The sequence below is a fragment of the Cinclus cinclus genome, chromosome 9, assembly GCF_963662255.1.
Source record: "Cinclus cinclus chromosome 9, bCinCin1.1, whole genome shotgun sequence".
Taxonomy (NCBI): domain Eukaryota; kingdom Metazoa; phylum Chordata; class Aves; order Passeriformes; family Cinclidae; genus Cinclus; species Cinclus cinclus.
The window spans coordinates 11,050,947-11,067,867 of record NC_085054.1 but is presented as its reverse complement, the minus strand read 5'-3'; the positions used below and the strand labels follow the sequence as shown (position 1 = coordinate 11,067,867).

Genomic DNA, 16,921 nt, shown 5'->3' with positions numbered 1-16,921 from the left:
GTAGGTGCCAACACAATTCCATTAGGTATTTTACAGATTGGTGTTAAATCAGGTGCACTGAGTATGTATTGAACTAATTACTTTCTCATAGAGCAGAATACAATGTTCTTGCTATACTTGTCAATGCACAATGATTCTCTGTCAATGTATACATTTCCTTTTGACAAGACAGTTCTCTCTTTGGGATTGTGGGTTAGTGTGCATGGTTTGGTTTCAATTATTGCTCAAAAATAATGTATCACAGAGTCATTTTTCAATCTCATAAAATTTGAATATAAATTTGTAGCTCTCACAAATCCTTATGTTAATAGGCTCTTGCTATCTGTAGTGAGTTGACCCTGACTGAATGCCAGGTACCCACCAAGGAATCTCTGTAACTCCACATGTGGACTGGGGAAAGAAAATATAATGAAGGGTTCATGGGTTGACATAAGGCCCCGGAGAAATCAGCCACCAAATACTGTGATGGGCAAAACAGACTCAGCCTAGGGCTATTAGCTGAATTTATTGTTAACAAAATCAAAGCAGGATAATAAGAAGTAAAATGAATCTTTAAAATGCCTTCACCCCATCTCTCCCTCCTTCCCAGCTTTATATCCTCCCCCAGCAGTGCAGGTTGACAAGGAATGGGAGTTATGGTCAGTTCATCCCATGTTGTTTCTGCCACTGCTCAGGGAGAGGAGTCTTCCACTGCTCCAGAATGGGGCCCCTTCCACAGGAGACAGTTCTCTATGAACTTCTCCAGTGTGAGTCCATCCCACAGGCAACAGTTCTCCAAAAACTGCTGCAATGTGGGTCCCTATTCCATGGGGTGCAGTCCTTCAGGCACAGTCCTCCTGGTCCTATGAGTCCTACTGGGCTGCTCCAGCATGGGCTCCTCTCTCCATGGTCTGCAGGTCCTTGCCAGGAACCTGCTCCAGCATGGGTTTCCCACAAATTCACAGACTGCTCTCAGGCATACCCCTGCTCTGGCCTGGGGCTCTTCCAGGGGCTGCAAACGGATCTCTGCATCCCTGTGGATCTCCACGGGCTGAGTGGCACAGCTGCTTCACCCTGGTCTTTACCACGGGCTGCAGGGCAATCTCAGCTCCAGTGCCAGGAGCACCTCCTGCCTCTCCTTCTGCACTGACCTAGATATCTGCAGAACTGTACCTCTCACATATTCTCACTCCACTTTTCTCTGCCTAAAATTCTGCCTGTGCAATATTTTTTTCTTTTTTTTTTCCTTCTTAAATATATTGTCAGAGGGGCTTTACTGGTTGGCTTGGCCTTGGCCAGCAGTGGGTCTGTTCTGGAGCCAGCTGGCCTTGGCTCTTCTGGACACGGGGGAGGCTTCTAGAACTTTCCCACAGAACCACCCCTCTAACTCCTCCCATTACCAAAACCTGGCCACACAAACATTATCCATGGCATCTAATTAAAATGAAGTTTGAAGAATGGTCTTACTGTAAGTTTTGTGTAATGCTTTTCAACTCAGCTGAAAGATGAGTATTGTTTGGACCCAGCTTTACGAAAAGTTTTAAGTGAAAGCCGAAGTTATACTTGAGGGAAAGATACATGCCTTATCATAATGTGTATTTTTTCAATTCCAATTTTTTTCCTGGCCATTCCTGTACAACACTGCAAATTGTGAAGACTTCTAATTATATCTTCATTTTTTTTTTTTTTCACAGGCATTTGAAGATATCTACATAGAGCAACGTAAAACTATCAAGACCATGCTGGAATATGCTGACAAAGTTTTCACCTATATCTTCATTCTGGAAATGCTTTTAAAATGGGTTGCTTATGGCTTCCAAACCTATTTTACTAATGCATGGTGCTGGCTGGACTTCCTGATTGTTGATGTATGTATTCTTTTTCATGTCCTGTATGACAGGCTTTAAAAATCAGAATATTATGTTTTCAGAATAAGATTTCTGTTCCATTCAACAAAAATTCTATTTTAACTGCTGTGGTGCTATAGTATATAATTCTGCTCAGAATGGGAAAAAAATATTTGGATATACTTATTTTTTGAGAGATGTTTTGTTGAAATTCTCTGGTTTTATGAAGTTGTAATTCTTTCTTGAATGACAGTTTTTACTATCTTCTTTTGGTGGTATAGAGAAGATGCTGTTCATCCTCTACAGTTTTTCTTTGTATATGGAAGCAATTTCTCAAACTGTTTCTAATATTCTAATCAATAAGTGTAACTGTCCTGTCACTTACTGTCTGCAATATGAAAGGAAAATACTGCTAGGAATTGTCAGTTCCATTGTGCTATTCAGTACCCTTGCACTTTTCACTGTATCATGGGGGTGACCTCAAAGAAACACTTCAAAGAACCAAAGATAAGCCCCCTTAGAATGGGTTTCCGCATGATTTTCAAAAGGCTGCACTACCAAGGAGCAGATACACATTGTCTGAAGGAGACCTAGTGAGAAGTGCATTGTAATTTCAAGTCTACATTCTCAACAGTGTATGTAAAGTTCTAGGTAGCATAAATGGAAGACTGCAGATCTTTGGCCATATAGCAGCTATTCACTTCCCTTCCATCCCCAGTAGCCTGACTTACCTCTGTTTGCATTAATAGCCATCTCTCCATTCCACAGATGTAATTCCCATGGAATGCAAGTTAAGAGTATGTCTTAAACCACCTATTTGGGCATTACAAAAAACACCAGAATTCTGTAGAAATTGCTAAATATCTCCCTAAAACTACAGTGATAGATCATGACATCTTTACTAGCCAGAGCTTGGAAAACATTATACCTTGTAAATCCAGACCAGCATTGCAAATCCTATGATAAGATATGACTATATGGTCATGCAGAATTTTTATGATTGAGTCAGTACTTTTGTAAAACATTTATTGGCTCAATCATCCAATGTGTAAATTGTCATGACCAGTAGAGCTTGTATTTGTCAGCAAATATTTAATTCTTATTTCATAATCTGTGGTTTAGTTACTTTTGTGACCCTTATAAATAGCTTTATTAGTTTTCCATGTCAACCTTACCTTGGCGCAAATTTTTAAATAAAAAAAAATAATATCTGAAGCATTCTTTTTAGTGTATAGTCAGGGGGTTGAAAGAAAAAGAACAATCTGGAGATGAAGGAATTGAGAGAAAAGGAAGGATGGAAGGAAAGGGCATTAAATGGATGGAAGTAGAAGGTGATTTGTTTAATTTTTGATTTATTAGGGGCACTCCTTCCCAATGGCTATTAGAAATACATTTCCAAGGATTATTGATGAAAGATAATTGTATTGTTTATTTTACAGCTGTTCTAGTTTATTTACTCATCTGCCTGCAGACCAGACCAGCGTTATGCAAGCCAGAATTGATGACGTTTTTAAAGGAGTCACAGGGAATGTAATGAAGTGTGGATATGCCTAACAGTGAAGCTTCTACCATGGTCTAACAAACAGTTGGTTCTCAGTCTTGATTAGTCTGGTTAAATCTGAGCAGCACTGGTAGCTGTGGCTGTTGAATAAGATTTGCTGGACACTAGAAAGTTACATTTGAACAAAAAAGAGGTCTGGATGTGGTTTCTGAGAGCGTTTACTTTCTCATCAAGTTCTGAAGATATCATGGGAAGTCCTGACCTAAATTGTCCGTTCCAATTCACCCAGCTTTTGGGTGTTTTGTTTTTGCATGTGACTTCATTTTTCTTTAAATATCACCAAATATTGACTGGTTTATGTGAGTATAGAAGGCACTTTTATACCATTCTACCAACATGATTTCATCAACAGGTACCTAGAATATATTTCTATTCTACTTTGTCTGACATAAAGATTTTTCTGCATTGTAGATGGTTTCCTGGAGAAAGAGGTCCAGCCTTGAATCTTCTTGCGAAGTTCAGGGCACACATCATTCCCACCATATGTATCGGAAGGATATAAAGATAAATGAGCAATATTGCCTTTCTGTTTTTGTGTAGGTCTCTTTGGTTAGCTTAACAGCTAATGCCTTGGGCTACTCAGAACTTGGTGCGATTAAATCCCTTAGGACACTAAGAGCTTTGAGACCTCTAAGAGCCTTGTCACGATTTGAAGGGATGAGGGTAAGACAATGTGAAAGAATCTGAAATTATGCATGCATCCACAGAAACAATGCATGCAGAATAATCAACAACCAATCCATGCAGAAATGCTGCTCTACCATCCTATATATTTCACGTTTATCACTAACATATAAGCAAAAGGCTTCATCTGCTTATATGAATTCATGTGTAATTGCACATATTGTTACACTTAATGAGGCTCCTTGGCCTTTCACCATTTTTCATATTTTCATGGAGGGCCCAAGGATTTATCAACTGCATGGATCTATGCAATATTACTGAATTTATCCTATACAAACACATCCTGCTATAGTCAAAACAGTTTAAGGGGAAGTATTGGAGTTTTCTTAAAAGTCTGTGCACATACACCATGTATGCGTGCTCATGTGTATTTTGTACCAGTTTAGACAATCATATGTAGTCTATATCTTTTAACATAGTATTCTGTATATATAAATTGGGAATGTCTTTTAGAACTAAAAGTTTTGTAATTAATTCATATGTTAAGAAGTAAATTGGCACTATTAAAATACCTTCTTTCTTTCATATTAGAACCATTGCATTCTATTCAAGAAAACTTTTCTAGCATATCAGAGATCAAGCTGGTTTTGTAATTTCCGGTTGCTTACTGCTTTCCACATTGATTGTAAAATGTTGATTGTAATCTATAGACCACTAGGCAGCCTGAAAACATATTAGACTTTTTCTGGTATGTTTGAGAAGTTACTGTCCCCAGCTGTTTGTTATCACTGTCAGTTACCAGAGGCTGAGATCCTCAGCTGCCCAGCAGGGCACGATCAGTCTGTCTCAGTATAAAGTCAAAATTAGTTTAAATAATTTCTTTTGTGCACTGAAATGGACAAAGTGCACAAAGACCTGATGTACTCTGCTATGACTCAAAAGCTCTAGAAATATTCCTCTCAGGGGTAGTAGTGAGCATCCAGATATGGTAGATATTTCTAGCTCCAGCCACAGAAAGATGTCTGGCTTACACCTCCAGAGTCCATCTGTCTCTCTTGGACATACTGCCATAGTGGGCATCAGCAGATGCACCTCAACTGGAGCCCTACTGCCATAATTAAAAGGCATCCTTATGTGAGCTCCCTTCTGTGATCACTATTCTTTGGCACCCCGGGTGATAAGATGATTAGCTAATTTGTAAGTCAACTACAAATTGGTGAGCTTCTGAAGAAAATGTCATGCTCTCAGTGTGTGGAAAGAGAAGACACTTCAACCAAAAAGGAAATGGGCTTTCATGAAATGTTATAAATTCAAACAGCAAATAGCATTTCTTTGCCTCAAAAAGATTTCTGGACCTTTACTAAGGCAAATTTGAAAATTTGGGATGTTCATATTAGACGTAATTCCTGTATAAAGAATCAGTATTATCCCACTAAAACCACATTAACTGTTGGGGTTTTTTTTTATTACAATGATTAGCAAAGCAAAAAACCCAAAATAAAAATATTTCAAATTTTTAGATAAAATTGTCTAAGTGGCAATTTATTGTTGCAAGGAAAAAACCAATAACCTTGTCATGAAGGTTTATGAGTAATTGTCAATCCCGTGACTTCCGTATTGTCGTAAACTTTACCTATGGATTTGATCCTGATCTGCCAACTGTTTCTCTTTGTACAGTACCCAGATGAGGAAAAGATTTATGAATTTAGCAAGAAATACAAGAAAAAGTAGTATATTAAGTTAGATTATTTAAGATTAGATATGTGTCCTGTAATTTCATTAGTTAGGCAATTAACACTGAAATATTCCAATGGATGTAATGAATTTTGCCTTATTTAAAATAATTAATTCCAAGTTTAGTATCTTTAAAAACACAGTAGCTCAAGATGACAAAGAGATTAGTATGAGAACATTTTAAGGTCTGCTACATGGAAATTCAAGATGTCTGTTTGTGACGTAGTCATTCCATTGTTGTTTATCATGTATGACCTGAAAATCTAACAATACAGTACAATGCATATGTTTGCATAGACACTTAAACTGACTTCCATTGAGCATTATACTTCCCATATACAAGCAGGAAATTCTGGTTCAATACATATAAAATTTTTAACTCACTGTACTGTTCTCTAGGATTTGGACTTGTGCCTGCTCAAACTAGTAATTAATAGGAAAAAAAAATTGCCCCTATGAAAAACATGATTCTTTTTCCCCTGCATCTTCCCATCACTGTTATTTTTAGGAAAGTTATACTTTAATTTGCACTTGGTATTTCACCAAAAATGCCTGTAGGAATATAATTAACCTGTCTGTGCTCTGTCCCAAGCAATATCACTCACCACTATAGGTGCTAAGCACTAATACCTTTTCCTCTCAACTGACAAAACAAGGGATTTGATGTTTTTGTTATGTTTCCCCTGCTTTCATTTGCTGTCAGGCCTAGCCCCCTTTTCTCACAGCCCTACTACCAGTGGAAGCTGGAAGGTGTCAGGATCAGTGTTGCCAGTGATGCTCAACCATGTGTTTTGAATGTCTTCAAATGATTTGTATCACAAGCTGCTTCTCTATAGCTTCAGGACTCAGACTGATACCAGAGAAAGTAGGTCAGCTGTAGAAATCCAGCAATTAAAGAAAGAACATGACTGGACCTGCAGCTGCAGCAGAAACAGGAACAGAATTATTGGGTGTACTGAAACTGAAAGCTCGAGGACAAATATTTTCACTTCATTAACTATCCCTTTATAACTCAAGAATTGTTCCTGATGGATGATATTATTGCATTTAAGAAATCTACTTATACTTTTTGAGTACAAGAATTGAGATAACCTTCAATTTTAAAAAAAATAATGTATTTAGAAAATATTCCCAAATTGGGAAAAAAGGATCTTGCCATTTATCATTCCAGTCAAATTGCTGTAAACATAAGCGAGTTCATGATTTTCCAATTTAAACTAATTCAGCATTGTTATTAAACTGTTCATTTGCTTAGGTAAAATGTTTTATTCTTACGGCCTCCTAGCAGTCATGTGGTTCACAGAGCTGAGTACAAGCTTGTCAACGTAAGACATAAACATAAGCACTGTTGAAATAGTCAGAAGAGATTTATCCATCAATTAGGGAATCTGTTCTACCCAGTTGCTGGCTTATAAAATTCTATATTAATTTCGCTTATTAATTTATAACAGGTATTGCTAAGGAGATTTTTAGTATGATTAAGAAACTATTCTGATTTGTTTTACATTTCCCCACTAGAAATAACCACTAATTCATATTGCATTTCTCCACTAGAAATAACCACTTATTAAAACATTTGGTTTACAATATGTGGGGGAAAAAAGGTACAAAGAAACAAAAAAGCACAGAAGATTTGGACTTCATGCACCATTCTGTGCTTTTAGAGAGGCATGAAGTAGTTTGTATTGAAAGCAACTTCATTTGATCCAGTTCCTAAATTTAAATATAACAACAGTTTCACTGAAGTCCTATAGGCTCTCGAATGTTGTCCAATGTATTACCCAAAAGAGATAGTATTTGGGCAGGAATGGGGCCCTGAAAGTAAAACAGGAATTTCTCCTTCAGCCCAGTTCTACTTTATTGTACACATTATGGTGGCTCATCACCTATCTAATATTCAAAGGGTTTATTTTCTGTTCTGTAAAAGGGCAAGGAATGAAAGCCCATCTACCTGGACGACTGATTTTATAATTAATTGATTCTATGGATGGTATTAGTTGCAGATACAACTTTAATGCCAAAATACTTCATAGACCTTCACTACATATTTGTATTTCAAACAGAAACAATAAATTTATTATGCTAGAGGATCTGCCCTAGTGCTTACATCATATAAACTGAATGAATTATAAAAATGCCCATCAAAGTAGTAGCTAGTTTTTTTGCATTAAGGAAAAAAAAAAAAAGGCAAACTTCACTAAGTTTTAAGGATCTAATTCAGTTGTTTTAGCAAAGTTGGCGACAGTGCTCTATTTTTAAGAAATTTTATATTCTTAAAGTTATTTACAGAGAGATTTAAAATGGGAATGAACTAATTCAGAATCATCCATGCCATCATTAAATTAAGAATTCTCATCCATAACGGACCTACTTTCTCCCAAATTTTATTTTCCTTAGTGTTTTATTTTCATTCTGGCATGTTTTTAATCGTTGCTCATCATCACACATGAACTAATTTTCACATTTTTCTTTCCTGAAGTCTGATTTTTTTTTTCCCAAAATTCAGTTGGTGATTAAATCAAGTCTCTTTTTCAAGTTTTATCTGCCAGTTGCCTGAAACTAACAGCTCTGTGTTCAGATACTCTGTAGCTTTCCTGGTTTGAACATTTCTACTTCTCTATTTCTACATGTAAACATCCAAAGGAAGATGCATACATCACTGGTTTGGGTTTTTTGGTTTTTTTCTTTTAGTTTGTTTTACTGGTTCTTATTTTACCCATTCTTTAAAGCTACCATTTGCTATTTATATTTTCCCCTTCTAATTAAGTTTGGCATTTTATCTTTTATCTTTTCTCTATACTGTTTTCTGACTTGTTACTCTCAACAATTGAAGTGTAACACAGATATTATAACATATATATAATTATAATAGCATGTTACATTTGAGAGAGGCTGATGAAGCACTTATGGCTTCAGATCCTGGTGCCTGTGTTCTTACAGTGTCTCTTTTTGGTTTCATTTGTACTACAGGTTGTGGTGAATGCCCTGTTAGGAGCAATTCCATCTATTATGAATGTGCTTCTTGTTTGCCTTATATTCTGGCTGATATTTAGTATCATGGGAGTAAATCTATTTGCTGGAAAGTTTTACTATTGTGTTAACACTACAACCGATGAGAGATTTGATATCAGCCAAATTAACAACTTTAGTCAATGTGAGGAGCTCATACAAAACAATGAAACTGCCCGGTGGAAGAATGTGAAGGTTAACTTTGACAACGTAGGCCTTGGTTACCTTTCTCTGCTCCAAGTGGTAAGTCACCAGTCCTTAATTTCTATTTCTATATCTCTACTGTTTACTTGTAACTGTATTTTTTTTTTACCTTTTTTTTCTTTAAATTTAGAAGTGTTGTCTCTCAGTTCTTGGTTTGAATTATGAAGTGTGGGGTAAATCCATGACTCTACAGAAATAACACAAAGCCTAGAGGATATACTGCCCATGAGGAAAAAAGTGGAATTCAAACCTAATACACCTTAGCTGCATTGAATCTGTATAAAGTAAAACTCTAATGCTCATGCACAGAAAAAATAAATTTTACATCAGAAATAATTCATAATAGACAAAAGTTCTTAATGGATGCTCTGTCCTCTATAATCAGATATTAGAATTGTCCTGCAATTATTGTACATTAATAAAACATTCAATAGAAGTCAATGCTGGTTTCTATGATGAGTACTAAAGATAGTTGGTCTTCAGCTCCTAAAAAATGCATCTGACAAGCCATTTTCCAGGAAAAGTGTGACCTAAACACCTGTGTTTTATTTACAGGCCACATTTAAAGGATGGATGGATATCATGTACGCAGCTGTGGATTCTCGTAATGTAAGTATAGTCCCTTGAGCCCATTTGTTCTGAATCTATGGGCACCAAGATTTGAGAATGTAATTTTAACATCTTTCAGAAATTACAGTAAAAATGAAAGAACAAAAAGTTACTATAATTTTCTAGTTAAAGAAAATGAAAACCATGGGAAAAATACAAGAAATGAGGAAAGCAGAGGAGCAGTCCTAAAGGATTGCACGTTCTCTGTGGTACACTTGAGTCAAAATTCCTTAATCCTGCAACACATTTACCATTGCCCTGAAATACGTTCTCCTCCTCTCATTATGCATTGAGCCATTCTCTATCTTTGGAAACAGGAAACAGACACCAATACAGAGAGCAGTTTTGGTGGGATTTTTTTTGTTTGGTTCGGTTTGGTTTGGGTTTTTGTCTTTTTTTTGTTGTTGTTTGTTTTGGTTTGGTTTGGTTTTTTGTTGTTGTTGTTTGGGGGGGTTTTTGGTTTTTTTTATGTTTTTTTAAATACTGATCTTATTTATCAAGTTATGAAAGATAAGACTTTCATTGTGGTCTGCAAGATGCCTAACAACTTTCTTTAGGGCACAGTGCTTACTTTTGATTAGACCTGTGCATTTTCTTACCCTTTGGCCTGCCCCTTATTCCCTTGGTGCAAGTTTTCCTCTAGTTCCAAGTAGACAATTTAATAAACTATACTTGTAAAGAATTTTTTTTTTTTTAATAAGCTGCACTTACAGCAGGAGGCCTGTTGTAGTATATGTCAAGAAAATATGTGTCTAAACATGGCTTGGATGCCTCTCTTCCATAATCCTGTGCAGTTTCCTAAGTGCCTGTAGCAGTGAAATCTCCCCAGGCCCACAACACCAGCCTCCCACAAGATTTACAGAAAATTCTGCAGATGTAAAACTTGGTGTTTCTGTACACTCAGGTGGAACTTTACTAGTTTAAACCAATAGCGTTTTCAGTATTTATTCTTCATTTGTACAGGCCAGTTACATTTTTAAAAATGAAACATCAGGTTTGATAGAAAAGTCCTTTTTCAAGAATGTAACTTCTTGTAGATTGAAGGTCACTGAAATATACATCAGGATTTGACCATAAGAAGCAAAGGTCACAGTGACAGAGCCCTAAATTCTATCCAGCAGATATTTTGTGTTCACTGTTAAACTAATGTGGAGTTTCTATGCATTTTTTTGCAGGTTTTGGATCAGCCGAAGTATGAAGATAACTTGTACATGTATCTTTACTTTGTCATCTTTATCATCTTTGGATCATTTTTTACCTTGAACCTTTTCATTGGTGTCATCATAGACAATTTCAACCAGCAGAAAAAGAAGATAAGTATTTCATTGTTATTCTGAAAAGAGCATTAAAAAATTCTTATATTTGGTCCACTGACGACAATTTTATTCATAAAATTTTAAATGACAAATTAGTTAAGAGCACTGCATAGTAAATACTTTAAATTATTAAAGCTTATATTTTGGCTTGATGAGGGTTTGATGGACAAGTGACAGTCTATGACTTTCCATGGCTAATGAAATGTCATTTTTGTAAAGATATAGGTCTGAGACTGAAGCCCTAACTGACTCATAAAAAGGCTATTGAAATAGCTAAACGTAGCTATAAAAACTCTTTGCTATACTACCTTCATGCCATACAGCTCAGCAGTATAGATTTCTGAACTTTGATAATAAACAATATATCATCTTTATTTGTTCCCCTCTTTAGTCTTTGTGTTTTGTTAACACTGCCTGAAAAGGTATCAGTGTTCCAGCTGCCGAACTCGACATTTTCTGTAGCTTAATACTTAATGTAAAAACCATAAAAGAGGATTTTTATATCTGTCCTAAATTTTCCCACAGATGAGAATATGAACAAGAATGATAATTATTTATAAGTAATCAATAAAGATACCTGATTGTAACCAGTTTTTATCTCTTGGGTTTACTTTGGAGGTCAAGACATTTTTATGACAGAAGAACAGAAGAAATACTACAATGCAATGAAAAAATTGGGTTCAAAGAAACCACAAAAGCCTATACCTCGACCAGCAGTAAGAATAAAAATATTTTCTGTTATTTTTACAACTATTTAAAATTGGATTTTTTTTTCTATTATGCCTTTGGCTGAAAGAAGTTGTAAGCTAAAAAAATATGTGATATAAGAAAAGCCTTATTAATCTCAAATACCTTTTTTTTTTCCTCTTTCTTCTGCTACAACAGAACAAATTCCAAGGCATGGTCTTTGATTTTGTAACAAAACAAGCATTTGATATCAGTATCATGATACTTATCTGCCTTAACATGGTCACAATGATGGTAGAAACAGATGATCAGAGTGAAGACATGGAAAACATTTTATATTGGATTAACCTGGTGTTCATTGTCCTTTTCACTGGAGAATTTGTCCTGAAATTGATTTCACTTCGCCATTACTACTTCACTATAGGCTGGAATATTTTTGATTTTGTGGTTGTGATTCTCTCCATAGTAGGTAAGAGCAACTAACTTTTATGAAATGTCTAATTCTGTGAAAATGGACATGGTTTTGTGGTTTTTTTTGTGTAAACTCTACTTCTATTTTGATTCAACTTTGTCACTAGAAAGTCTTATCTGTAAGATATCTGAAAACTAAGTTTTTTTTAGCAAGAGGTTTCACATACTCTTACTCTTTTATTGGTTGAAATTAAATCTTTATTCTGAAATCAGAAGAGATTCCTATTGCCTATGGAAGGCAATTTTGATGTAAACTTACAGTGACAGTTGCAGTTGAAAGACTCCAAAATCCAAGAGCAAAACCTGTGTGGCACTATTATGAGGGTAGGATGCATGCACCCCACACAGCAGGGTAAAACCTTTTGCTTACTTCAGTTTTGTTTGATTCTGAGAGGCTTTGTGCCTGAGCTAGAGTGAGCATTGGAGAAGCAGAGCTGAAGCAGATGTGGTAACAAATAATGACTCCACCAATCTTTGTTTTATCTAGAGCAGCAAACTTGAAAGAACTTGAGTAAAAATTGTGTTATTTTAACTTTTAAGTACTCCTTAATGTGAAAATCAGTTTTGGTATTTTTGTATCAAAAAAAGTTATTTTTCTGCTTTGGGGCACATAATACAATGTTCAATTTTTTTATTCTTCTGTGAATTATAACAAACCTTTTTATCAGTTCTTTTTATTTTTCGAATTTCTGTGTCATTAGTAATAGATCTGTGTTCATGTTATGTATGATTAAGAAGCCACAGTTCTCTTCAAATATACGTATTTTTTGAATAACCTAACTTGATCACATGGAATTTTAATATTAATGTGCATGTGATCTTTCTTCAGATTTACTGAGATTATTTTGCTAATATACATACTACTAGTTATCAGTTTGTCCTAAAACAGTATACCAGACACAGGTTTTGTAAAAAAACCTAAATGGCTAATTCCTAAAAATCTGTTTAAGCATCCTACTCTTCTTAAAGTTCTACAATCCTTGTAGAATATATCTTTAGCAGTGGTTTTTAAATGTAGTATTTCTCTTTACTGATTTAACTTGTTTTTTCCTAGGTATGTTTTTGGCTGAGATGATTGAGAAGTACTTTGTATCTCCCACACTCTTCAGAGTCATCCGGCTCGCCAGAATCGGTCGAATCCTGCGCCTCATTAAAGGCGCTAAGGGAATCCGCACTCTGCTTTTTGCTTTGATGATGTCTCTTCCTGCTTTGTTCAACATTGGGCTGCTGCTCTTCCTGGTCATGTTCATCTACGCGATATTTGGCATGTCCAACTTTGCCTATGTCAAGAGGGAAGTTGGGATCGATGACATGTTCAACTTTGAAACGTTTGGCAACAGCATGATCTGCCTGTTTCAGATCACCACGTCCGCTGGCTGGGACGGTTTGCTCGCCCCAATTCTGAACAGTGGGGAGCCAGACTGTGACCCCCATAAAGATCATCCGGGGAGCTCTGTGAAAGGTGACTGTGGCAACCCTTCTGTTGGGATTTTCTTCTTTGTCAGCTACATTATCATATCCTTTCTGGTAGTGGTGAACATGTACATTGCTGTGATTTTGGAGAACTTCAGTGTTGCTACTGAAGAAAGCGCTGAACCCTTGAGTGAGGATGACTTTGAGATGTTCTATGAAGTCTGGGAGAAGTTTGATCCCGATGCAACACAATTCATAGAGTTCAGTAAATTATCAGATTTTGCAGCTTCGTTAGATCCACCTCTTCTCATAGCAAAACCAAACAAAGTCCAGCTTATTGCAATGGATCTGCCCATGGTGAGCGGTGACAGAATTCACTGCCTTGACATCTTGTTTGCTTTCACAAAGCGTGTCTTGGGGGAAAGCGGGGAGATGGACGCCCTCAGAATACAGATGGAAGATCGGTTTATGGCAGCCAATCCTTCCAAAGTCTCCTATGAACCAATTACAACCACACTGAAACGAAAGCAGGAGGAGGTGTCTGCTGTCATCATTCAGCGTGCTTACAGACGTCACCTTTTAAGGCTAAAAGTCAAAAAAGTATCATGTATATTTAGTCAGGATAAAGGTAAAGAGGAAGATGATCTGCCCATGAAAGAAGATATGATCATGGATAAACTAAACGAGAACTCCACTCCAGAAAAAACAGATATGACCCCATCCACAACCTCCCCACCCTCTTATGACAGTGTAACAAAGCCAGACAAAGAAAAATATGAAAAAGACAAATCAGAAAAAGAAGATAAGGGTAAAGACAGCAGGGAAAGTAAAAAGTAACATAGAATGCTGTTTGTAATAAACTGTTTACAGCCTGAAAAAGTATGTATTTGTGTCAACAGGACTCCTGTAGGAGGTACATGCCAAACTGTCAGTTTTTACATATATAGATATATATATAATTATATATATATAAGGTCAGTGCCTATAGCAAGACAGTGACCCCTCGTCATCAAACTGCAACTCTGTAAAACAGGGTAACATCTTGACAGGAGGTTGTTGTTTTTAGTACCAGCTGACACTGCTGAAGAGATGATAAAATGGCCAACCAGACTGTAGGGACCAGTTTAAAAAAAAAAAAAGAAGGTGCAAACCTATGAATCTGTGTTTAACATGAAACACACAGTACAAAAATTGTATCCACGGTTAGCATTTCAACAGTCACATTTGCCATATTTTTACAAAAATCAGTGTTGGTGAACTTATCATTTTTTAATTCACAGGTTGTTTACTATTATATGTGACTATTTTTGTAAATGGGTTTTATGTTGGGGAAGGGGGTATGAGGACCAGGTGTTCTACTCTCGGATTCTCTATAATGTACAGACAGAAGTGATTTGCATGAAGGCATGCTGCACTTGTAGTTCATGCATGGGAAAACATGACGTCGCACAAAGCAGCAGTCTGACTACTTCCACGTTTCAGGGTGGCTCTGTATGTTGAGGTGCTTAATAACAGTAACCATCTAGTATCTCATCCAGACAAATCTTAATGTGCCTGTAAAGTCCCATAGAGTCTACAATAATAGAACAGATGTTTTATTTTTTCATAAGTCATTTAACAATAGTTGAACAATCTCTGCATAAAATTCTACCAAGGGACACAGAGTTGACTTCTAAGTATTCTTTTGTGGAAAACAGTTTACCTGACCTTGGGAAATTGAGTTTACCAAAAACCTGCAAAACGTAAGGATTATGAAGTTGTTCTGCTTCACCCTGCAGTATCATTTAGCCATCTTCTGCTCTCAGCAAGGTTGACATTGTATGTGTTGATTAAAAAAGTACCCTCTATGTAAATAGTTAATTTATCCAGTGGTGCATGTTTGAGCAAACAAATAATGACATGTGCACAATATTTATTGCATCAAATATGTACCACAGTAAGTGTAATTTGCAAGCTCTCAACAGCTAATATGAAGTATTCTGTACCATTATAGATAGTTTGGAAGCTATCACTGATGCATGTTTATCTTGCCTTTGCTGCTGTAATTTTACTCCTTCCACTGTTAAGAGTCTAATATGGGAAGCCATAGCTCAGTGGTTAAGTGAAATAAATTGTTCAATTGGTCATCATTCTTTCACGACATCAAGCAATAGTTTGCAGTTATTTAAGAGCCTCTTGCTTTGCATTCTTAAAATTTTAAGTGACTACTGTACGGTGCATAGTCAGACTGTACAGGATATGTTGCAAACTGCTTAATCTGTTGAAAACTACATGGATAGAATTTTCTAAGAAAATATAAATACTGTAAAAATTACCATTTTATTTTATTTTTCAGCGTTTTGTACATAAAATAAGAAATGAGAATTATCTTCAGGTTGATGTTAATGTCACTTTTATTACTTTCTATCCATAGCACTTTTTAATTCAAAAACTTCACAAAATAAGAACAAAGGAAAGAATGGGGTAGCTTTAGGTTTCTGCTTTTTTATTAGTACTGTATTTTTGCACACATATTAATGTGAAATAAGTTTCAAACTGAGTCCAAAATGCACTTGCTTCCAAATAGATATAACTTGTAATTGAAATGTGGTGGGGAGGATTTGTTTAAAATTCTAGCACTGCCTGCATCAGAAGTTTCAAGGTAGTCTTTTTATTCATGAAATCTTCACCAGTGTTTGTTTACATAGACTATTCTTATTGTTGATTCATGCTGCACTTAGAACTGTTCTAAATATAATATGGGATCCACAATGGTTTTTTTTTTCCACAGGAATTAAATAGCAAACTTGTATAATTGATCACATCAGGACATTTTGTGTTTCTTACACAAGCAAAAATTCGATGTTGACTCCTCCTTTTACAAAAATATTGACTTGTGTGTCGGTGAACTGCATGCAGGAAAATGCTATTACCATAAAGAACAGTAAACCACATTACAGTTGAGCCAAAAGAATAAAGACTTCATTTTTTATTGTATTTAATGGTTTTGTATTTGTTTTTTGTTTGTTTGTCTTTTTTCCCCCACTCAGAACTGCTGGAAATCAAGAGGTGCTATGAAAATAAAATACTAATATATAAAGTGTTAGAAATAGATTTGTGAAAAGTAAAAACAATATCGAAGCTGTATGCTTTCTGAAAGATCTTAAACATGATTTGAACTTACACTCTTGAGGTTATTAATCCTATTCATGATCTTAGTAGAATAATGTCTAAGAGCTCAGGATGCTTCAATCCCCTTTTCATATCAGGTATTCTGAGACAATTAGAAAAACAGATATTAAAGAAAAACTCTAGCTACCAAGGCTGCAATGTATGCATCACTTCAATTATATTTTACATTTGAAGTGAGGAATTATCTTTGTGTCATAAAGAAAAAATATTTATCTCATTATTTTCTGAGTATAATATATTGTTTTGTGCTAAGACATGAGAGCCAAATTTTTAGGTAGCAATCATATTTGAGTGCT

General features: G+C 35.8%; 1 protein-coding gene across 9 annotated transcripts in view; it reads left to right on the top strand.

Moving 5' to 3' along the window:
* The window catches only part of LOC134047425 (sodium channel protein type 2 subunit alpha), a 53,031-nt gene extending 38,740 nt beyond the window's left edge, over positions 1–14,291 (top strand). For all 9 annotated transcript variants that reach the window (XM_062498545.1, XM_062498541.1, XM_062498538.1 and 6 more), the window contains exons 19-26: positions 1,674–1,847; positions 3,928–4,050; positions 8,716–8,997; positions 9,514–9,567; positions 10,743–10,880; positions 11,495–11,599; positions 11,769–12,039; positions 13,096–14,291. In XM_062498545.1, coding sequence (XP_062354529.1) covers positions 1,674–1,847; positions 3,928–4,050; positions 8,716–8,997; positions 9,514–9,567; positions 10,743–10,880; positions 11,495–11,599; positions 11,769–12,039; positions 13,096–14,291 — 2,343 coding nt within the window. The remainder of the gene's footprint in view (positions 1–1,673; positions 1,848–3,927; positions 4,051–8,715; positions 8,998–9,513; positions 9,568–10,742; positions 10,881–11,494; positions 11,600–11,768; positions 12,040–13,095) is intronic.
* The last annotated feature ends 2,630 nt before the right edge of the window (positions 14,292–16,921 follow it).